The 23595-nt window shown below is 47.5% G+C and overlaps 1 protein-coding gene across 1 annotated transcript in view; it reads left to right on the plus strand.

Annotated features, from left to right (window-relative positions):
• The window catches only part of MDGA2 (MAM domain containing glycosylphosphatidylinositol anchor 2), a 511487-nt gene that overhangs the window by 272433 nt on the left and 215459 nt on the right, over positions 1 to 23595 (plus strand). The window contains exon 5 of the mRNA XM_063118281.1: positions 7232 to 7364. Within this exon, the coding sequence (XP_062974351.1) occupies positions 7232 to 7364 (133 nt within the window). The remainder of the gene's footprint in view (positions 1 to 7231; positions 7365 to 23595) is intronic.

Consider the following 23595-nt stretch of genomic DNA (forward strand, 5'->3'; position numbering starts at 1 on the left):
ATCATTTTGGTTTCCCTTTTCCGCACCTCTTCCAACTCTACAATGTGCTTTGTAAGGATATTGTATAATAATAATAATAATAATAATAATAATAATAATAATAATAATAATGTCAAAAGATTTTGACATCTTTTGCCCCTATACTGCATTCGTTGACGTCGTCCAGCGATATAAAGAAGTCAAGTGGTTTCTCTGTCTTCTTTCTGCTCATTTATAATTTGAAATTAATGAACCAGAACAGAGGATTCATCCAGGGCTGAGTTGAGATGTTACGAAGTCTGATTCTTTCATCACTTCATTTAACTTTGAACATCAGCCAGCTCAATAAATCAATATTTGTTATTTTCATCTCTTCAATACTTGATTGCTGCATTTTTATTTGCATTTCAAAGAAATGTCGATTCCATCCTGCTTGCTCCATCCTGCTCTTCTCCAATCCATTTCCAGTCCTGGTACAGTAGGGAACCACGGAGTTCCCTTTGTTCACCCCCAAAGACATTTCCTCCTTTCTGTACGCTCCAAACAAATGAGCACACAAACTGAGGTTGTATGTCCTTGCAGGCAAAATAATAAGAATAATATATTTATTTATTTATTACCTGCCTCTCCCTCCAGATCGAGGCAGGGAACAACATGAGATACAAATACCATAAAATACATAAAACTGATTAAAACTTATATAAAACTGATACAATATTAAAATAACAGTCAAATCTATATATATAAAACGCTTAGGTATGTTTCCGTAAAGGCTTCAGCTGATACAGGTTGCTAAGCAACAGTAACAACATGTAACGTCGGCTGATACAGGTTGCTAAGCCCCTCGCCCAACTCCTCCGGGTTTTCCAAGGTAATCCTACCCCCCTTTCTGCCTCTTCGCCTCCCCCCCCTCATGCAGGGGGCAGCGCCACGGTCCGGAGCATGAGCGAGGCTCAGCCGAGGCCCTTGGTGGTCGGGTGGGAGGCCGCTCACCTGCTGCGAGCCCAGGCCACGGCCTAATCTCATGCGAGCTGGGCGGGCGGCCCAAGGCTGACAGGAACCCTGGGGAGAACCTGCTCCCCCTCCCCCCGACCTCCCTGCCCCTCCAAGCAGCTCGCGCCCCCGCGAAGATATTTAATTAATAAACTTTAAGATATCCTACAATGGCGTATGTTACGCCAGGTACAGCTAGTATCTTAAAATTCAACTGGGTAGGCGCCTGCTTGAAATGCCTGCCCTTGCCACCCCACCTCCCATCCTTGCTCCTCAAGGGCCCCTGGGGCAGGGCAAAGGGGTGGTCGTGGCAGCAAACGTGGTTAAGGTGGCCTCCAGCTGCTGAGCAGAGCGAATTTGAGATCCTGGGCAGTATCCAGCAGTGTCACTCCACAAATCCCAATAGCGCTGCTGGGGCTCTGCTAAGCCTTTCAGTTGCCCATTGATTTCAACACCTTGAAATCAATGCAGTGATTACTAGAAGCCAACATGGATTTGTCAGGAACAAATCCTGTCAGACTAATTTGATCTCATTTTTTGATAGGATAACCTCCCTTGTGGACTGTGGGAATGCTGTGGACGTCATATATCTTGACTTCAGCAAAGCTTTTGACAAAGTACCACATGACATTCTGATTAACAAACTAGCTAAAAGTGGGCTAGATGGAACAACTATTAGGTGGATCCACAGTTGGCTACAGAATCGGACTCAAAGAGTACTTATCAATGGAACCTTCTCAAACTGGGGAGAGGCAACGAGTGGGGTACCGCAGGGCTCAGTCCTGGGCCCAGTGCTCTTCAACATTTTTATTAATGATTTGGACGAGGAGGTGCAGGGAACGCTGATCACATTTGCAGATGACACAAAATTGGGTGGGATAGCTAATACCCTGGAAGACAGAAACAAACTTCAAAGTGATCTTGATAGGCTGGACGGCTGGGCTGAAAACAACAGGATGAAATTGAATAGGGATAAATGCCAAGTTCTACATTTAGGGAATAGAAACCAAATGCACAGTTACAAGATGGGGGACACTTGGCTCAGCAATACTACAAATGAGAAAGATCTTGGAATTGTTGTAGATCACAAGCTGAATATGAGCCAACAGTGCGATATGGCTGCAAGAAAGGCAAATGCTATTTTGGGCTGCATTAATAGAAGTATAGCTTCGAAATCACGTGAGGTACTGGTTCCTCTCTATTCGGCCCTGGTTAGGCCTCATCTAGAGTATTGCGTCCAGTTCTGGGCTCCACAATTCAAGAAGGATGCAGACAAGCTGGAGCGTGTTCAGAAGAGGGCAACCAGGATGATCAGAGGTCTAGAAACAAAGCCCTATGAAGAGAGATTGAAAGAACTGGTCCTGTTTAGCCTGGAGAAGAGAAGATTGAGGGGAGACATGATAGCACTCTTCAAATACTTAAAAGGTTGTCACACAGAGGAGGGCCAGGATCTCTTCTCGATCCTCCCAGAGTGCAGGACACGGAATAACGGGCTCAAGTTAAAGGAAGCCAGATTCCGGCTGGACATCAGGAAAAACTTCCTGACTGTTAGAGCAGTGCGACAGTGGAATCAGCTACCTAGGGAGGTTGTGGGCTCTCCCACACTAGAGGCCTTCAAGAGGCAGCTGGACAACCGTCTGTCAGGGATGCTTTAGGGTGGATTCCTGCATTGAGCAGGGGGTTGGACTCGATGGCCTTGTAGGCCCCTTCCAACTCTGCTATTCTATGATTCTATGATGCTTCCACAAACAGTGGAAATAAGCATTTGGAGAACTTTGGGGCGCTCACGTTTGGCTGTTTTCCACATCCCTAAATAGATCCTATCGAGGAGATCCTATTCAATTACTGGTTTTGAGACTCCACACATGATTAATAATAATAATAATAATAATAATAATATTTCTTACCCACCTCTCCATTCTGATTGAGGCAGGGAACAGCAGCAAATATAAAATACATAAAACTGAATTAAAACATAATATACATTGTTAAAAGATCCTAAAAACATTCTAAAAACATCCTAAAATTCCACTGGATAGCCCTGCCAGAAGAGATCAGTCTTAATTGCTTTCTTAAATGCTAGTAGACTGTTAAGATGACACGTCTCCTCCGGCAGGCCATTCAACAGTCTGGGAGCAGCAGAAGAGAAGGTCCTCTGGGTAACAGTTGTCAATCTAGTTTTTGCTGACTTAAGTAAATTCTTCAAGCAGGTGCCTATGCCGTCAAATTTTAAGATATTTGACTGTTATTTTAATATTGTAATAGTATAAAGTTAGGGACAGTCAGTACATCTTGGGCTACGCCTGATTTGTGGAATTTCTTCGTTCCTTCTGGCTTTCTTTGTTTTGAATTAACTGAAATTTCCAAGACACCTTCAACGGCTGCCCTATGTGCAAGGCATTGCAGTAGTCAGTTCTGGACATGGACCGCAGGGCTCAGCTGACCTTTGTCCAGCTCTTACGACTGCATTTTCAAACCGTTCCATGTGCAAAGGTTTAAAATAGGCATGAGTCTTGGGCGTGCATTTTACTTTATTTTCCATAGTACTGGTGTGTTCCCGGGTCAGGTGGGGGATGTGTTTGGCTTTATTTCCGTTTATTTCAGTGCCTACTATCAGCTTCAGCTGATACGCCAGCTGCGCCCCTTCCTAGAGTTGGAAGACCTAAAGATGGTCGTGCACGCGCTGGTAACTTCGAGGCTCGACTTCTGCAATGCGCTCTACATAGGGCTACCTTTGTGCCTAGTCCGGAAACTTCAACTAGTTCAAAATCGGGCAGCCAGGCTGGTCACCGGTACACCTAGGCATGACCATATCACACCAGTTTTAAAATCTCTTCACTGGCTGCCAATTAGTTTCCGGGTGAAGTATAAAGAGTTGGTTATCACCTTTAAAGCCCTATGTGGTTTGGGTCCAGGCTACCTACAGGTTCGCCTTCTCCCGTACAATCCGCCCCGCACACTCAGGTCCTCTGAGAAGAATTTACTCCAGCCAACAAAAACAAGGCTGACAACCATTACCCAGAGGACCTTCTCTTCTGCCGCTCCCAGATTATGGAATGACCTGCTGGGAGAGATTCGTCAATTTAAGTCTTCCAGATTTTAAGAAAGCTATAAAGACTGATCTCTTCTGGCAGGCCTACCCAGTTGAATTTTAAGATGCCTTTTAATAAAGTGCTGCTTTTAATAACTAATAGTATTAGTTTTGTAAACTGCCCAGAGAGCTTCGGCTATTGGGCGGTATAGAAATGCAATAAATAAATATAAATAAATTTTAAATGTTTTAATTATACGTATTTTATGGCATTTGCATTTATGTTGTACCCTGCCTCGATCCGGAGGGAGAGGCGGGTAACAAATAATTAATTATTATTATTATTATTATTATTATTATTATTATTATTATGAATATGATGAATATTACTGGTGGCACAGGTGGTATTGTCTGCTTTGGAAGAAAGTAGGGGTGGGTGAATATGCATTGTTCAATCTGGTTGAAGTTCAATGAATTCTTCCTTGAAGGTTGTTTTGCCTTCTTTGCGTTTTTGTGTGTGGCTTTATTTCGATCTGGAAAAATGCAAATTTACAATTGGGAAAAATGTGCCTTTTAAAAAGTGCATTTCACCTCATAAGCTAAAACATGAAAATGCAGATGTGAGGGGTGGATTTGTTCATGTACGCAAGTGCATTTTTAGGGAAGTTCCCACATGTGCAAATGCACACTTTCGAACATGAATACAAATTCAGGGAATTGCAAAAGGTTCCCAAGAATTGCGTTCCTGTTTACTTTCATGGTCAGGGCGCAAACAGGACCTGTTCACTTCATTTGCGAGCAGGAATGAAAATCTTGTACATCCTTAGAAGGAAATGCAAACAATTTGTCCCAGGCAGCTGTGGAAGATATTATTTGTGTTTTCCATTTAATCTTTCATTCACACACACACACCCATATCCCTCCCTGATTTCTCTTGTTTATGGCAAACTCTGTTAGGATAAGCTGAATGTCTGGAGGTTTTCATTTTCCTGCACAAGATCTCCTTCATGAGTCCTGTGAAATGCATCCCCTCCACCTGACAGTTTCTTCACTGAGAACTGAGCGTCATTATTAGATGCTCCACTCAGGTCCATGCACACTCATTAGCATAACTGCTGCTTTCTAAAAATAAATTTAATCTAAGAAGCCAGGTTGAAAGGAACTCCACAGAAGCATATTTTCAGAGTACTTCAGGCTCTGCTGCTATACAGGCTTGATCCAGAGGCAGGAGGACGAATCACAAGCAGCGAGCTTTGGTGGTTGAACTCTCCACACACACAGCCCAGTTATCCTTTCATAGTGTTCTTAAATTCCCCTGCAGTGCAATCCTGTGCATGTCTACTCAGAAGTAAACCCCTTTGAGTTCAGTGGAGCTTCCGGTATACAAGATTGCAGCCTTAGAGAGTACTCCTCCTCTACTGGCGTTTCTTTTATTTCAGCATTTTATCCAGTTAATCCAGATCAGCTTGAAGTTAAAAATGCAATTCCCCATGAAAAACCTTGCTCCATGACCCTTGCTGTTAGAGGCCTGGATGGACGGGACAAATGACAGGACCTTCTCAGTAGCGGCACCAAAGTTATGGAACTCCATTTGGCTCACTTTCCTCTTGGCCTTCAGGGGAGCAGTAAAATTTTCCTTTTTCATTACACATTCAGATTGCAATTATTCTTCTCCCAAGGGGGTTTGCTTGATTTGTTCCCCCTGATTCTTTTAGCTCTCTGTTATCATTTGTGATTTTAGTATGCCTTTTATTTTCTTTTTTTAAAAAAATATGTCGTAAGCCGCTTTGATTGGGAAGAAGCCCAAAGCCTCTGGGTTGGCTGGGCCTACATGAAGGCCTGAACTAGTCTCCCTTGTGTAGTCAATAAAGCAGGAACTTCTCTGCTTGTAGCTTCAGCATCCAGGTGCTACAAGCCCACGGTCCCACCAGGGTCCTGAAAAGCACATGCTCCTTCTACTACACTTCTACTTCATCCAGCCGCCCTTACAGTCACAGCCTGAGACCGCCCTCCCATCCTGCATGGGACTCTTTCATACCTAAAGTCAGGCCACAGCTAGACCTAAGGTTTATCCTGGGATCATCCAGGGTTCATCCCTGCCTGAGCGCTGGATCCCCTGTGTGTCACCTAGGTGAACAGGTTTGACCCCTGGACGATCCAGGGATAAACCTTAGGTCTATGGCCTCACTCTACTCTCACATGAGGGGCCCAGGTCTCCAGAGTGCCCCATCACACACACACCCCTGCGGTTTTCCTCCTCTCTCACTAGAGGCCTTCCAGTGACCCCCAGCCTCGTAAGATCTTGGAGATATGTTGCAAGTGGGTGGCAAAGAAAACGGCCCTGTGCATATTGTGCTGTTTTCTCTACCACCAACTTGCACCCCATCTCCATGATTTGCAGCTGGGGACCAAGGGAGTAGTGTAAGCCCCACAATCCCTTGCTATGGAAGACACCCCAGTGACCTGTGGAGGTCTTGGCAACTGGGAGGTTTGAAGCCCACAGACCCTAGCTAGAACTCTCACCTTTCCCCTCTTTCTCAAGAGAAGGATATTCGGGGTGAAAGCAGGAGGAGATACCAAGGAAGGGGAAGCTGTAGCGATGTTCCATTGAGCACTTAACCCTCTTCAACGGCCCAATTTATTTTTGAGGCAGGCAGGAGAGAGGGACAAGCCATAGTTAGAATACAGTGTTGGGTGGGTGGGTCTATTGGTTTGATATAGGCCATAGCTAGACCGAAGGTTTATCTCTGGATCGTCCAGGGGTCAAACCTGTTCACCTAGGTGACACACAAGGGATCCAGTGCTCAGGCAGGGGCGAACCCTGGATGATCCCAGGATAAACCTTAGGTCTAGCTGTGGCCCACACCTGCCCTGCTCTTGCTGCTGTCTGAGGCCGTAGCTAGACCTAAGGTTTATCCCAGGATGATCCCGGGTTCGTCCCTGCCTGAGCGCTGGATGCCCTGTGTGGCACTTAGATGAACAGGTTTGACCCCAGGACAATCCTGGGATAAACCTTAGGTCTAGCTATGGCCTATATCAAACCAAAAGACCCACTCACCCAACACAGTATTCTAACTATGGCTTGTCCCTCTGGCCATAGCGAGGCTATTCTTATATCCCCACGAAAGCCAAGAAGAGTCACCTCACAGTGATAAGCTTGATTACCTTGGCTGTCTTTCTCAAATGAAGGCCCTGCCCCCTAAATGTCACCCTTTCTGCTGGCTACAGGGTGAAACCAAGATCCTGAAGCTAAAGAACCTTCGACCTCAGGACTACGCCAATTACAGCTGCATCGCTTCAGTCAGGAACGTCTGCAACATCTCCGACAAAATGGTGTCCTTCCGGCTTTCAAACAAAACAGGTATGTTGGGGCTTTGCGGCATGAGGGTTTGCAGGACTTAGTGATTAATTATGTTGGTTCAGTTCTATCCATCCGACTTCCATAGCGCACACGGGTGCCACCACATTTATTCACATGCAATAAGTTGCATATTATATGGCTGTAGGTGGTTGTGTAGATTATCTGTAGACGCCGCGATTCTAACATAAAATATGAAGCTGTGTGTGTGTCCGTCCTATGCGTGTCATATTGACTTAGAGCTACCTTAAGCGCCTTTCAGACCTTCCCCCAGCCCCACACTGAGGGGCCGGGCTCATGCCACTGGCCCCACCTCAGCATCACGGAATAACGGGCTCAAGTTAAAGGAAGTTAAAGGAATATTCCTATAAAATCATATAGTGCAGATATAATGGGAATAACGGGCTCAAGTTAAAGGAAGCCAGATTCCAGCTGGACATCAGGAAAAACTTCCTGACTGTTAGAGCAGTACGACAATGGAATCAGTTACCTAGGGAGGTTGTGGCCTCTCCCACACTAGAGGCCTTCAAGAGGCAACTGGACAACCATCTTTCAGGGATGCTTTAGGGTGGATTCCTGCATTGAGCAGGGGGGTGGACTCGATGGCCTTGTAGGCCCCTTCCAACTCTGCTATTCTATGATTCTATGATTCTATGATCACTGCATCCTTTTAGTGCCACACGTAGGTGCCCCTTTTCAGACCATTGGCTCTACGTATGGAGCTCCACAGGATGGGCAACCATGGCGAAAGCAGAGGCCGGACTTGCAGCGCAATCCCACATCCGTCTCCATGCGTGGCCTGAATGCACGAGGGGGCCTGTAGTTGTTAACGTCCTCCGGGTCCAGATTAGGGTTCTTCAGGAGTGGTCTAATTACCACCTCTTTTAAAGAGGCCGGCACCACTCCCTCTCTCAAGGAGGCATTCACAACCTCCTGGACCCAGCCGGCCATCCCCTCCTTATTTGATGTAATGAGCCACGAGGGGCAAGGGTCAAGCACACAGGTGGTCAACCGGACTTGGCCAAGCACCTTGTCCACATCCTCGGGCCTCAATAACTGAAACTCATCCAATAAAACTGAGCCGGACGGTGCTCTGAACGCCTCTACTAGTGGTGCTGCATTAAGTGTGGTGTCCAATTCATGACGAATCTGAGCGACTTTATCTTCAAAGTGCCGTGGGAAGTCAAGAGGTGTATAGATAATTGAAGGAAGACAGAAGGGCCTCCAAGAAGAACTTAAGGTCCAGGTAGGTGTGACGAGAAATTCATTTAGATAACCAGGCCATGAATTGCTGTGAACCAAATGCAGAACTTTGGTTATTGGGTGATACATCATCATCATCATCATCATCATTGAATCACAGAATAGTAGAGATGGGTCTCTGACAGATGGTTGTCCAGCTGCCTCTTGAAGGCCTCTAGGGTGGGAGAGCCCACAACCTCCCTAGGTCATTGGTGCCATTGTCGAGCCGCTCTAACAGTCAGGAAGCTTTTTTCTGATGTCCAGCTGGAATCTGGCTTCCTTTAACTTGAGCCCGTTATTCCGTGTGCTGCATTCTGGGAGGATCGAGAAGAGATCCAGGCCCTCCTCTGTGTGACAACCTTTTAAGTATTTGAAGAGTGCTCTCATGTCTCCCCTCCATCTTCTCTTCTCCAGGCTAAACAGGCCCAGTTGTTTCAGTCTCTCCTCAAAGGGCTTTGTTTTCATCATGTAGGGCTTTAAAGGTACAGATGGGTGAATGAGCAATGTTCAAGATCGCTATAATTCTCTGAACATCATCTTGCTTCTCAGAATTCTTCTGCTTTTGCTGCATCCAGCACTCTCTGAGAATGCCAATGACACATAAGGTCACCGGAGCAAAGAGCTATCTAGTCCAGCAACCTGGAGACCAATCAGCTTGTTGTTGTTGTTGTCATTATTATACCGCAATAAACAACACTAAAATATAACAAGTTGTAAGGTTGCTTCCCCACAGGGTAGTTGATGGGAAAAGTCCTATGGGGGAAGGATGGGCAGTTCAGCTGTCGTAGGCTCTGAGGTGGCCTTGGATGTCATTGGAAAGGCAAGAAGGAGTGCCTGAGGGCAACAGTCTTCTCCTACCGGTGTTCCCCACCATTGGCCAATGCTTGGCTCACTGCCAGTTCTCCATTTTCAGCCGCCATTTTTCCCCCAGTTTCACTAACCATGTCAACCTCTGCATAACCCTTCAAAGCCAGGTGAACAGGAAGGAGAAGCCCCTCGCTCCCACAGCTTGTTTGGCTGCTCTGGGAAGGCTGGGTTCTACCACAAGGAGGACATTTCATCCTTGCATAAGAACCCAAGAAGAGCCCTAAGGCTGGATCAGACCGAGGGTCCCTCTAGTCCAGCACTCTGTTCACACAGGGGCCAACCAGCTTTCGACCAGGGACCCACGGTGTGACAGCACCTCCCCACCCATGTTCCCCAGCAAATGGTGTACTTAGCCATTAGGACTGGTAGCCACTGATAGCCTTCTCCTCCAGGAAGTTATCTAACCAAACAATTAACAAAGACCTCAACTTCTTTGGTAGCATTCTGATAAGAAGAGCCCTGATGCTGGATCAGACCAACGGCCCATCTGGCCCAACACTCTGTTCACACAGGCCTCATCTACACCAAGCCGATATTCCACTATGGAAGTGGTATGAAAGCGGTATATAAAATGCAGGAGCCACACTACTACTTTATAGTGGTATTGAAGTGCACTGACAACTGTTGGGGCCCATTGACACAGACCATATACTGCTTCATAGTGGAATATCCTGCTTGGTGTAGATGTGTCGATGGGCTCCAACAGTTGTCAGTGCACTTCAGTAGCATTATAAAGCAGTAGTGTAGATCCTGAAGTGTACTTCAACACTGCTATGAAGTACGGTGACCCTATGAAAAGGAGGACACGGCTCCTGTATCTTTAACAGTTGTAGAGAAAAGGGATTTTCAGCAGGTGTCATTTGTATGCATACAGCAACTGGTGAAATTCCCTCTTCATAGCAATAGTTAAAGCTGCAGGTGCCCTCCTTTCTTTTGTATCTGGTCAAGAGGGCAGGACTCCTGCAGCTTTAACTGTTATGATGAACACAAAAAATTCACCAGGTACTACATGCATTCAAATGAGACCTGCTGAAATTCCCTTTTCTATACAACTTTAAAGATACAGGAGCCCTGTCCTCCTTTTCATATGGTCACCCTAATTATGAAGCAGTAGTGTGGCTCCTGCCTTTTATATACCACTTTCATACCACTTTCATAGTGGAATATCCTGCTTGGTGTAGATGAGCCCACAGTGGCCAATCAGCTGTTGGCCAGGGACCAACAAGGCAGGACATGGTGCAACAGCACCCTCCCACCCATGTTCCCCAGCAACTGGTGCACACAGGCTTACTTCCTTGGATACTGGAGGTAGCACATAGCCATCAGGACTAGTAGCCATTGATAGCCTTCTCCTTCAGGAATTTATCCAACCCCCTTTGAAAGCCATCCAAATTGGTGGCCATCACCACATCTTGTGGGAGAGAATTCCACAGTTGAACTATGCGCTGTATGAAAAAGTCCTTCCTTTTATCTGTCCTGAATCTCCCACCAATCAGCTTCATAGGATGACCCCATTGGGTTGTAATATTTTGAGAGAGGGAGAAAAATGTCTCTATTCTGATGGTTCAGCTCTGAACCTCTCTAGCTCACCTTATAACAGCAGGTATACAATCCAACAGGGAGAGGGGGAAGTTGCTTTGCTTTGCGAGCTGCCAGTAAGTTTGCATTCTTCGGTTGGCCATCAGCCAAGCAGCAGGGGGGTGGCAAAGCTCCCTTTCCATCGCTCGGCCTGAGGAGAGGGCCGGAGTGAAAGCCAAAGCCGTGCCACAGCCAGAACGAGGTGGGCGTCAGTTGAGCGTTCAGTGCTCTGTTTGCTTTTTGGCTGGTGTGGGAGAAGTTGCAACACTTTCCTCTATCCTGGTTGTACATAATGATGCTACCAAAACTCATAATTATTTGTTCCATACTACGAATCTAAGCCCTGATTCCTATCCTCCGAAATTGCAATATGTCTGTGATTCAAACTGAGATTTATTACACGTTCATTTTTTTTTTGATGTGCCTGACGTGCCTGTCCGCACACCTCCTCACAGCTGCTGCCTGTAGTCTTTGTTGAATTGCTCCGTTTCCAAAAAAAGCACACGTGGTAACAAGTCAACCAGAGAGAGATGTGTCATGATTCATGACGTCATGAAGAACGGTGGAGGGAAAGAAAAAACACAGTAAACATACCGTGTTCCTAAGCTGTACTTCTGCTGGAGTCATAAAGCAGCTGTCCGCTTTCAAATTGCAACGGGCTCAGTTGTGGTGTCACGAGCTGCATTTCTGCAAGGGGAGAAATGCAAGAGGAGAAGGATCGTCTTCTGGGCCACTTCCATTCCGAGGAAGAGGAAGATTGCTTGACTTAAATAGCCATGTTGCTAAGATCTGTCATCCCATAACTGTCTGCTTCCCATATGACTTAGAATGAATAAACCGTTTTGCAGAGGGCCTTTGCACAAAACCTTGCATTTTGTTCTTGCATTCTCCACCCTTTGACCGTATGCTACGTAGTGCGATGATCATAGTAGGGAGGGAAATGTCCCTTTTGCCTCTTGCGAAAGCACGTTTCGCATAAGCCACGGGGCCGTCGGCTGACCTGCTTTCTCATCAGGAGATTGTCTGCCGTAATCAGAAACAAACAATTAAGCAGATGCCATCAAATCAACGTGTGCTCATCAGGAATGCATCAGACATAATGGAGGTTTACAGCATTACACAGAGGTGTAATTGGGTGCATTTACACCCACCTAATTCAGCAGCATCGGCGGCAGCTTAATTGTATCTGTTGGGCTTGACTGTATGTCACCATTGATCCTACATCATTTGCCCAAGTCTTTCTCAGCAGTGAAAATGATGCTCCCAGCGGCTGATTGCTCTGTCAAGGGTTTTTTCATCTGGTTGTCTCCACCTGGGAATCCAACATTAAACTCTAGGTGTGATTCCTTGAAAAGAGCATGCAATACTTCACATCCCACTCTTCTTGGTGCTTACGCCCTACTCAAGACAGCTAACAACTGAAGCCATATGAAGGATATAATAAATTTCCAAGCAAAGCAAACAAATCCTGCAATATAAGGGAGGGAAAACAGGCACAGATGCAGCGGATAAAACAGAGGCAACTGATAAAACATTTCTATCCACATAGAGGTAGTCAGTACTGAGGACTAGTAGCTTAGTAACAGAGCACCTGATTTTAACACAGAGGTTAAAACTTTACCACAAAGATGGAGATTCTAATGAAGATCCACCTTCCAGGTCAGAAGACAATGGCAAGGTGGTCTGCTTTGGCGAGGAGGGCCCTGAATTGGGTATTGCCTGCCAGTATCAGAGGTACTATGCTTGTATACACCAGTTGCTGGGGAACATGGGTAGGAGGGTGCTGTTGCACCATGTCCTGCTTGTTCATCTCTGGCCAATGGCTGGTTGGCCACCGTGTGAACAGAGCACTGGACTAGATGGACTCTTGGTCTGATCCAGCCTCAGGGCTCTTCTGATGTTCTTATTCCTGAGCGAGGATCCATCACTGGGAAATCCTGTTCCTTTTTGACTTGATGGATTTCCATGGCATGTACAAGTTGCTTTGCATCCCCGAACTCTGGGGATTTTTTTTGGGGGGGGGTACATTTGGGGGGCGGGGTAAGTTCTGCAATTTGCACAAACGGCAGAGCAATTTGCACAAATTATGGCTGCCCTTTTGCAAATTATGCATTGCTGCACCATGCTGTGGCAGAGGCGTGGTAGGGGGAACCGTTGGGGCTACGAGGAGGGGGGGGCGGCAGCCGAAGAACAGTCAAGACCAAACCAGCTGCCACCGGACCCGTGAAGTCCCCACCACCCAAACTTCACACAGTTATGCTCAGCGGCCAAAAAAACTCTGCAAAAGGGCCTCCTTCAAAACATGCTGCCTGCCCTTCTGCAGTCAGCTGTGCAGCAGACTTTGCCTCCTATGCTTGGATTCCTGTTCCCAGGGATGGCGTCGCTTTGGATGCCTCTTCCCCAGCTCCTGGCCCAGCGTGGCAGCTCCCACATCTGAAATGTGGGCGCCAATGGATCTGAACGGGCTGCTCATCATCAACACACCCAGCTAAGCCAGGCTCACAGGGGGATATTGTGACTGCTTATTGAAGAACGAGGCAACCACATGGACGGCAGGAGAAACAGTGTGATGTGGCTGCAAAAAAAGCAAATGCCATTTGGGGCTGCATTAAAAGAAGTACAGCTTCTAAACCGTGCGAGGTACTGGTTCCCCTCTATTCGGCCCTGGTTAGGCCTCATCTAGAGTATTGCGTCCAGTTCTGGGCACCACAATTCAAGCTGGAGCATGTTCAAAGGAGGGCAAACAGGATGATCAGGGGTCTGGAAACAAAGCCCTATGGAGAGAGACTGAAAGAACTGGGCGTGTTTAGCCTGGAGAAGAGAAGATTGAGGGGAGACATGAGAGCACTCTTCAAAGACTTAAAATGTTGTCACACAGAGGAGGGCCAGGATCGCTTCTCGATCCTCCCAGAGTGCAGGACACGGAATATCGGGCTCAAGTTACAGGAAGCCAGATTCCAGCTGGACATCAGGAAAAACTTCCTGACTGTTAGAGCAGTATGACAATGGAACCAGTTACCTAGGGAGGTTGTGGGCTCTCCCACACTAGTGTCATTCAAGAGGCAGTTGGACAGCCATCTGTCAGGGATGCTTTGCGCTAGATTCTTGCACTGAGCTGGGGGTTGGACTTGATGGCCTTATGGACCTGTTCCAAGTCTACTATTCTATGATTCTATGGTTTTGCACACTGGGAAGTGCTCTCGAGAGGACAGGTGACATTAGATCCATGCTCGGGGCCATCTCACTCCTTCCTGGGTCTGCATCGGCGATTCTGGTGACCTTCGGGCCCCTCCCAGCAGTGGGGTTCTGGGCTGTTGTTCAAGCAATGGCTTCACCCTCATTTTGAAAATGCATTGCGGGTGGATTAAGCAAATCGCTCTATGGAGATTGCAGCAGCCCTCATGACAAACAGCACAATACGGATGCTAGATTCTGACGGGTTCCTTAAGGAAGGGATGATCCCCCGCAATCTCTGTGCTTTAGTGGTGTGGCGCCGTGTAATGAAATCATGCCGTAAGCTGCCCTTTTATCTTCTTTGCAAAGGTCCAGGCTGAAAAGGTTGCGTCGGCTCGTAATCTCTCCATTAAGTGTCAATCTGTTTTGTCTAACTTTTTTTTTTTTTAAAAAAAGGGGGGGTTGGTTCTTTCAATGTCAACATATTAAAGAATTATCTGGTTTGAGTGTGTGTGTATGTGTGTGTGTGCATGTGTGTGCGCGCGCAATATATAAATTATTTCTTTAGCATGCATAACAACAAGTTCCTGGGCTTTGAGGATGTCTGTAATCCTTAGATAAGGAAAACAGCTTCTCTAATAAGCAGAACTGAATGATAAAATGGGACAGTATTAGCTTTGTAGCAGAGACATGAAATAGCAGGTTATTGATGGGCCACTAGGCAATACGTGACAAAGGGATATTCGACAGTGGCTAGTAGCCCAGCTCCTTCATTCCGTGTTTTGATAGGGCACAGTCCACACCTCTGAGGCATCTGCTCCAACCACCTGCAAGAGCTTTTTCTGCCACATGGGACTCAGCCCTATCATGGCCATAGCTAGACCTAAGGTTTATCCCTGGATCGTCCAGGGGTCAAACCTGTTCATCTAGGTGACACACAGGGGATCCTATGCTCAGGTAGGGGCGAACCCTGGATGATCCCAGGATAAACCTTAGGTCTAGCTGTGGCCCACACCTGCCTTGCTCTTGCTGCTGTCTGAGGCCGTAGCTAGACCTAAGGTTTATCCAGCTCCTCCCACTCTCACTCTGCCAGCCAATCCAAACACTCCCCTGTCTCCATCCAATCAGCTCTCAGCCATTCACTCCCCCTTCTTCTGTTCCATACTTACCTGACCAGTACATTCAGGCCTACTTACTTCCTGGAACGGTATGCGTTTTAAAAACCCTTTAAACACACATATATATTTCAGCATGATATATAACTTGATAGACCACAACTTTACAAATATTTACATTTAAGGCATCTGGACATCACAGTCACACCTCCCCAAACCTCACCACGTTGTAACACGCTCAACCAGATCAGCAGCTACCTCAGCTGCTTTAAGCCTCAATGCATCCTTGGCTGAGGTATGCAAGAGAGCACCCTGGGGAAATGCAAATGATTTCATTGGACGTTATGAAATCGACACGTATGCCTGTGTAGATGTCTCCTTTGGTAGCAGGGTATTCCAGCAAGTGGTTGCATCACAACAGACTCCCAAGGCAGACTGAGCATGGTCAATGGCCACACAATGCCACTGGACTAGTGGGACTTGAGGAGGGAAAAACAGGCACGGACAGAGCACGGAGCATCCTCAAAGAAGGCACATGATGACTAAATGGAACATGGAGAGGCAGTGCTCCACCCGGCAGAACACCCTCGCACGTCCCACTCGCCTTCGTGGATTCCGATACGAACTGATGGGATCTACACCTCCCAGTGAGAACTGGACTCCACACTTCCTGAACGTCCCCAGTATCAAACCACGTTAGAACTTCGTATTTTGAGAAGAAACGTGTTTACAGCACATACATAAATGCATATTTAAAAGCATTTTAATGCATTAAAAAGGAAAGATACAGCATAATGTGGAAGTGGGATAGAGCAGGCTTTTGTGAACATGCCTGTGAGAGACACAGATCAGAATGGACGGATTCAGCGGAGCACTCGCTAGTAGAGCACAAGACATCCACTCTCTCTCTCTCTCTCTCTCTCTCTCTCTCTCTCTCTCTCTCTCTCTCTCGTTCCTATGAAACCGAAGGGGCTTCCCCGCCGCCCGCCCCCACCACTACTCTGTGATGGATGCTCAGTAACCCTGACTGCCCTCCTGCTGACTATTCCCCAGCCTCCAGGCAACGGCTGCGCACTGCCAGGCTGCCGTGGCCTCCTGTGCTGCTCGTTGGGCGGTATGTGCCCCAGGGGCTGCAGCCCTTCGCCCTGTCCGCACACTCCGTGTCTGAAGCAATTACCGGCGGCATTAATACAAGATCCACGCCTCTTCTGTTTGGGGATCAGGAGGCATCGCGTTAGGTCACAAACAGCAATATGCCACCGTTTTGCACAAGCTGCTGCCATTTCCCTGATGCCTCGGTTCACAGCACCCAGCCTCTGGGGAGGAATAAGGCCAGAGAGCTGACACTGAGAGCTGGTGCAGGGGACAAGGGGGTGAGCGGTCAGCCGAGGAGATCCTCATTCAAAACTCACCTCTAAATTGTTGTTGTTGTTTCCATTTCTATGCCCTTGCATAGCTGAAGCTCTCTGGGTGGTTTACAAAAGATTAAAGCATTAAAAAGTGATACACAAAATTTTAAACCATGAAGACATGCAACAGGCAGTATACAAAAAAACCCCACAACCCACATATTGTGACGCGTCCTGCCCCCTTGTGTCATCCCAACTTCGCCTGAGACACCCACAAGCACCCGACAGGACTGTCCACACCACAAGCACCCAAGACCACGTCAATCCCCCCTTGTGCTAAAGACGTGTGTGAGGGTTTAGGCCTACTGTTGCTGCCCCTGTCCCGCCTCTTCTTCAGGCCTCATAGCCCCACAGCCCAGCAACTTGACTCAGTTTCCCATTCCTCTGCCACCATTTGTTGTTCTCTCCTCACTCTCCTCCACAGACCGCAACAGTTGTTTGTAAATATAATTGGAATTTATTAACTCAAGTAAATGCAGGTATCCGCTATCTGGACAGGGATCAGTTGTCCGTGCTCTGGTAACCTCCAAGTTAGATTACTGCAATGCACTCTACGTAGGGCTGCCTTTAAAGACGGTTCGGAAGCTGCAGCTTGTGCAAAATGCAGCGGTCAGATTGATTTCAGGAACCAGAAAGTTCGACCATATAACACCTGCTCTGGTCCGCTTGCACTGGCTGCCTATATGTTTCCGAGCCCAATTCAAGGTGCTGGTTACATGGCTTGGGACCACAATACCTGACGGAACGCCTCTCCCGACGTGAATATACCTGGTCACTACGTTCAACATCTAAGGGCCTCCTCCAGGTGCCTACTCCGAGAGAGGCTCGGAGTGTGGCAACGAGGGACAGGGCCTTTTCGGTGGTGGCCCCCAGACTGTGGAATGATCTCCCTGACGAGGCTCGCCTGGCACCAACGCTGCTATCTTTCTGGCGCCAAGTTAAGACGTTCCTCTTTGCCCAGGCATATGGCGGCACATCTTAATCACCCACATGTTTAGTTTTTTTTAATGGTTTTTAATGCTTTATGTGTGTATGTTCTGTGTTTTAAATTTTTAAATTTTGTATACTCATTTTTATCTCAGTTCATATGCATATGGTTACAAGGTTCAAAGCATATTGTTTCCATCACTTCTTTAATACAAGGTTCCACTATAGAGTCTTAAAATCTCCTACTTCTCTCTATGACCTCAACTACACCAAGCAGGATATTCCATTATGAAAGCAGTATGAAAGCCGTATATAAAAGGCAGGAATCATAGAATCATAGAATAGCAGAGTTGGAAGGGGCCTACAAGGCCATTGAGTCCAACCACACTACTGCTTTATAGCGGTATTGAACTGCACTGCAGGATCTACACTACTGCTTTATAGTGGTACTGAAGTGCACTGACAACTGTTGGGGCCCATCGACACATCTACACCAAGCAGGATATAACACTATGAAAGCGGTATGAAAGCGGTATATAAAAGGCAGGAGCCACACGACTGCTTTATAGCAGTATTGAAGTGAACTGACAACTGTTGGGGCCCAGGACACATTCCATATACTCTTTTCAAACTGCTTTCAACGTGTTATATCCTGCCTGGTGTAGACGTGTCAATGGCCCCCAGCAGTTGTCAGTGCACTTCAATACTGCTATAAAGCAGTCGTGTGACTCTTGCCTTTTATATACCGCTTTCACACTGCAATATCCTGCTTGGTGTAGATGAGCCCTACCTCACAGAATTCTAACCTACACCCTGTATCTCTCACTCTCCTCACAGGCCATCTCCTAACACTCAAGTCCTCCTACCCCACATAATCATCTCACACTGACACTTCTACAGACTCCTCTCACTCCCTTACCTATATATAGATACTTTTCTCTAGCTCCTCCCACTCTTTCACAGCCAATCAAAGCACTCCCCCTCAACCATCCAATCAACATGCAGGCATTCAAGCCCCCTCTACTAATTGTAAGTACCTTGGGGCCTACTTATTTCCTGAATCTTATGCATAGAAACAATAAGTGTGTGTGTGTGTGTGTGTGTGTGTGTGTGTGTGTGTGTGTGTGTGTGTTGAACATCACACAAATATCTAAAAACAACTTTGAGCTGTCATCCAAACCTAAAAGCAGATATGGCATTGATTAAAACTCATCCCATGTCGCTAAATGCCTGAAAAAAAGTGAAAAGTCTTGACCTGGCACTGAAAAGATAGCAATGTTGGCACCAGGCGGGCCTCTTCGTGGAGATCGTTACATAATTGGGGGGTCACCACCAAGAAGGCCCTCTCCTTTGTTGCCATCTTCTGAGCCTCCCTTGGAGTGGGCACCCAGAGGAGGACCTTGGATATGATAAGAATCATAGAATAGCAGAGTTGGAAAGTCCAACACCCTGCTCAATGCAGGAACCAACCCTAAAGTATCCCTGAGTAGTGGTTGTCCAGCTGCCTCTTGAAGGCCTCTAGTGTGGGAGAGCCCACCACCTCCCTAGGGAACTGATTACAGCACCATGTACATTGATGGTGCTATATAAATAAATAATAATAATAATAATAATAATACTGCTCTAACAGTCAGGAAGTTTATCCTGATGTCCAGCCAGAATCGGACTTCCTGTAACTTGAGCCTGTTATTCCGTGTCCTGCACTCTGGGAGGATCGAGAAGAGATCCTGGCCCTCCTCTGTGGGACCACCTTTTAAGTCTTTGAAGAGTGCTCTCATGTCTCCCCTCAATCATCTCTTCTCCAGGCTAAACATGCCCAGCTCTTTCAGTCCCTCTTCATAGGGCTTTGTTTCCAGAATGCGTTCACCACAATCCCACCACCATAAAAATAAACCCAAATAACCTCAAAATATATGTCTGGTATTTGGAGAAGAGAAGGCAGAGCTCTAAATCATCATTAGTTTTGCCAACTAAATGTGCGCCCAGAGTTACTCCTGGGGAAATGAAGATGTGACCAGCACCTTATTCTGCGCTGTGCTCAGCCTCTTTGTTTTAAAGAAAGCAAAGAAAAAGAGGTGCCACACTGTCATTTGGGGCCCTCTGAGCTGTGCATCCCTTAAACTGTCCCAGACAGGGATCCCAGGAAGCCAGCAGGTCTCCCGGGATCTGGACCACAGCCTTTTTTCTTGAACGGGGGCTTCTCTGTTGGAAGGCCAAGGTGTCCAACTGCTGCTCCTTCGAACCCTGGGCTGTCCCACCCCTCTGCCGGGGATCAGGCCCACTTCTGCCCTCCCATCGGAGCTGGGGGAATAAAGGCTGCCTGGGAGTTTGGCCTTAATCAGGCAGGGCAGCGGCCGGAAAACCTTTTCCAGTCCAAGGGCCGGATTCCAATTTGGAAAAGCTTGCTGAAGTGGGAGGCATTCCCTCCGAGGCCGGGGCCAAAAGCAGAGCAGACGGGGCAAAATGGGGTTCTAACTTAATGGACGCCTCCTCAGAAGTAAGCAGGACCTCAGCAACGCTCCTCCCCTCCCCTCATTGGACACTGCAGCCCTTGTCTTGGTTGCAAGCCTACCTGTCCAGCTTCCTCTTTCCTCTTTCTGTGCCTGACTTACCTGGGCAGCTTTTGAGGAACGGAGCTCAACTTGACTCCCAGAGTGATGCTTTCGTTTGCACCTCTGTTAAATGCGTCTGCCCAGCCCAGCCAGTGAATAAAACCCACTGGGCAATTCTCCAGTCTGTTCTTGCATCCTCTTTGGCTGCTTGTGAAAAACTCCATAGAGGATTTTACAAGGACTTTCTTCCTTAGGGATTTCCAGTGCTGCTGCCTGTTGGGTGCTTGAAAGTGTAATGAAGTGGTCGTCTTCTTCTTCTTCTTCTTCTTCTTCTTCTTCTTCTTCTTCTTCTTCTTCTTCTTCTTCTTCTTCTTCTTCTTCTCCTCCTCCTCCTCCTCCTCCTCCTCCTCCTCCTCCTCCGCATTCCATCAGGCCTTTGATGTTTTGCGCTTGTTTTTTTTCCTATGCGCGTGTGTTTTCTCAGGCACTTTGTATTCATTATACCTCTTAGGACATTGTACAGCATTTCCTTCATCCGAGCTATAGCACCCTATCATCATTTCCCCACAGTTGTCATTTCTGAGTGCTCTGATGAAACGGAGCATCCTTTTCTTTGTGCTAACCCTGTTTGTCCCTTACTTCTACCTGATGCGCTGCGGGCTTTCATCTGCGGCCTTCCGAGGCCATTATGGTAACCGGAGCTGTGGTTTTCGGCTTGGCGTTGTCTTTTGTTCTCCGCTTTTTGAGCTGTTCTCTGTAGCAGTGTGGTTTTGCAGCACGGCGCTTAGAGAGAGCGGGAAGAGCTCAAATCACACCTAATGTGGGAAGGAAAACTGCCACTTCGCCATTCAAAACCCTGCATGTTATTGGAAGGTGTTTGCTCAGGCAGCCCCTGCTCAGGGCACGACCAGTCCCTGTTTTCCGTACAAAACTGCTTTTCTCTTCTAGGATAATGGCACAGTTAAGCAAAGGAGCCACAGCTCATGTCAGGCAATGCTTGCTTCTTCTTCATTTGGGTGCCACACCTTCAGCAGATAAACAAACCGGAATGGGCTCAGAGGAAGGCAGCGAAGACGAGCAGTGTTACGGAAAGCAAGTCGTAGGAGGAAAGGTTTAGCTTGGAGAAGACAAGGCGGAGGAAGGCGGATGACAGCACTGTCCAAATTCCTGGAGGTCTGTCACACAGAGGAGGGCAAAGACTTGGGCCGTTTCTACACCAGGAAACCCCAAATAACACGTGAGGAAAAGCCAAAGGCAAGGGGTGGAAACAGAGATCATAGAATCACAGAATCATAGAATAGTAGAGTTGGAAGGGGCCTACAAGGCCATCGAGTCCAACCCCCTGCTCAATGCAGGAATCCATCCCTGACAGATGCTTGTCCAGCTGCCTCTTGAATGACTCTAGTATGGGAGAGCCCACAACCTCCCTTGGTTACTGGTTCCATTGTCGTACTGCTCTAACAGTCAGGAAGTTTGGACTTTGTCCAAAACGCGTCGGCAATTCACCAATAAATAACTTGTAATCTATCTCCGTTTCCACCCCTTGCCTTTGGCTTTTTCTGGCCCGTTTCTACACCAGCCCGAAAATATGAGCTCGTCACAGCTGAGTCCCTGTGCATCCAAATGACGCACAGGGACTCCCAGGAAGAAGGAGGGATGAGAACGGTTTTTCCCAGAGATAAGTACTCCCTGGGGAAATCCGATTCTTCCCATGGTCTCAGGATTGTCCCAAGACCGCTGGAGGTGTGGCTGCCCATCCTGGCTTCTTCCCTCCTCCCCACAAGTAGCAGGGAGCAGTAGAGGGAAAGAACGGGGCCGGGAGGAATCGGGGGTGGGGGAACACGGGGTCAGTGCTTCTTTTTAAACTCACGTTTCGTTGGAGCGCATGTACGCTCAGATCCTTTAAAAAAAAATTAAATGGCGGGTGCCACACCCTCTTTCCTCCCTGGATGTCGCGCCCGCATGTGGACTAAAGGGAGCATCTCGCAATCAGGATATTGCGAGATCCTCCGGCTTCCCTCCCTCCACACTGGGCTGATGTAGAAATGGCCTTGGATTTCTACAAGAGGGCAGACTAAATGTAATGGATTGAAGATACAGTAAGGCAGAACATTAGGAGAAATGTCTTGACAGGAAGAGTAGTTTTGCAATGGAACCGACGGGACCTAGAGGGATGAGAGGCCCTCTCCTTTTTCAGGCAAAACCTGGACAGGCATCTGTTGGAGATGTTACAGCGCTCAATTTCCTGCGTGCAGCTCAGGGTTGGACTAGTTTGAAGGCCTACAAGGCACCCTACAACTGAGATTCTCCCTCAGAGGGTTACCCACTCTTTTGGTGACCTTGCTTCAGCGCCTTTCACAGCAGCCTGGCACGCAGACCTCCAGGGAAATGGCAGGGAAGGTTTTCCTGGCATGGAAAACATTTTTGTTTTTTTTCACCTGGACAAAACTCATGCTGAGCTGAACCATGGCTCCATTCCTCGTTTTGCTGCTCTTTTTGTAGATTGCAAATGTGGACGAGGGTTTCTCAGTGATTTGGGCAGGTGGGCAGGGCGTGGACACAGGCAAACGTACAAGTGATGGTGATGGTGCTTCCATCTTTTTTTCATCAGTGCAAGTTCAATTTCATAGAATCATAGAACAGTAGAGTTGGAAGGGGCCTACAAGGCCATCGAGTCCAACCCCCTGCTCAATGCAGGAATCCACCCTAAAGCAGCCCTGACAGAGGGTTGTCCAGCTGCCTCTTGAAGGCCTCTAGTGTGGGAGAGCCCACAACCTCCCTAGGTCACTGGTTCCATTGTCACACTGCTCTAACAGTCAGGAAGTTTTTCCTGATGTCCAGCCAGAATCCAGCTTCCTGTAACTTGAGCCCATTATTCTGTGTCCTGCACTCTGAGTGATGGAGAAGAGATCCTGGCCCTCCTCTGTGTGACAACCTTTTAAGTATTTGAAGAGTGCTCTCATGTCTCCCCTCAATCTTCTCTTCTCCAGGCTAAACAGGCCCAGTTCTTTCAGTCTCTCTTCATAGGGCTTTGTTTCCAGACCCCTGATCATCCTGGTTGCCCTCCTCTGAACACGCTCCAGCTTGTCTCCGTCCTTCTTGAATTGTGGAGCCCAGAACTGGACGCAATACTCTAGATGAGGCCTAACCAGGGCCGAATAGAGAGGAACCAGGACCTCCCATGATTTGGAAGCTATACGTCTATTAATGCAGCCCAAAATAGGTCATCACACTGGTGCAGAAGGTACCAGTGTGATGACAAAGAGAATTTCCTCCTGTTCCTTTTGACAGCCTGATGATTTTCCAATGTTCTCACCACAACCACACAACAACACACACACACACACACAACCCCCTTCTTTGTCACAAT

Source organism: Elgaria multicarinata, chromosome 2, assembly GCF_023053635.1.
Source record: "Elgaria multicarinata webbii isolate HBS135686 ecotype San Diego chromosome 2, rElgMul1.1.pri, whole genome shotgun sequence".
Classification (NCBI taxonomy): Eukaryota; Metazoa; Chordata; class Lepidosauria; order Squamata; family Anguidae; genus Elgaria; species Elgaria multicarinata.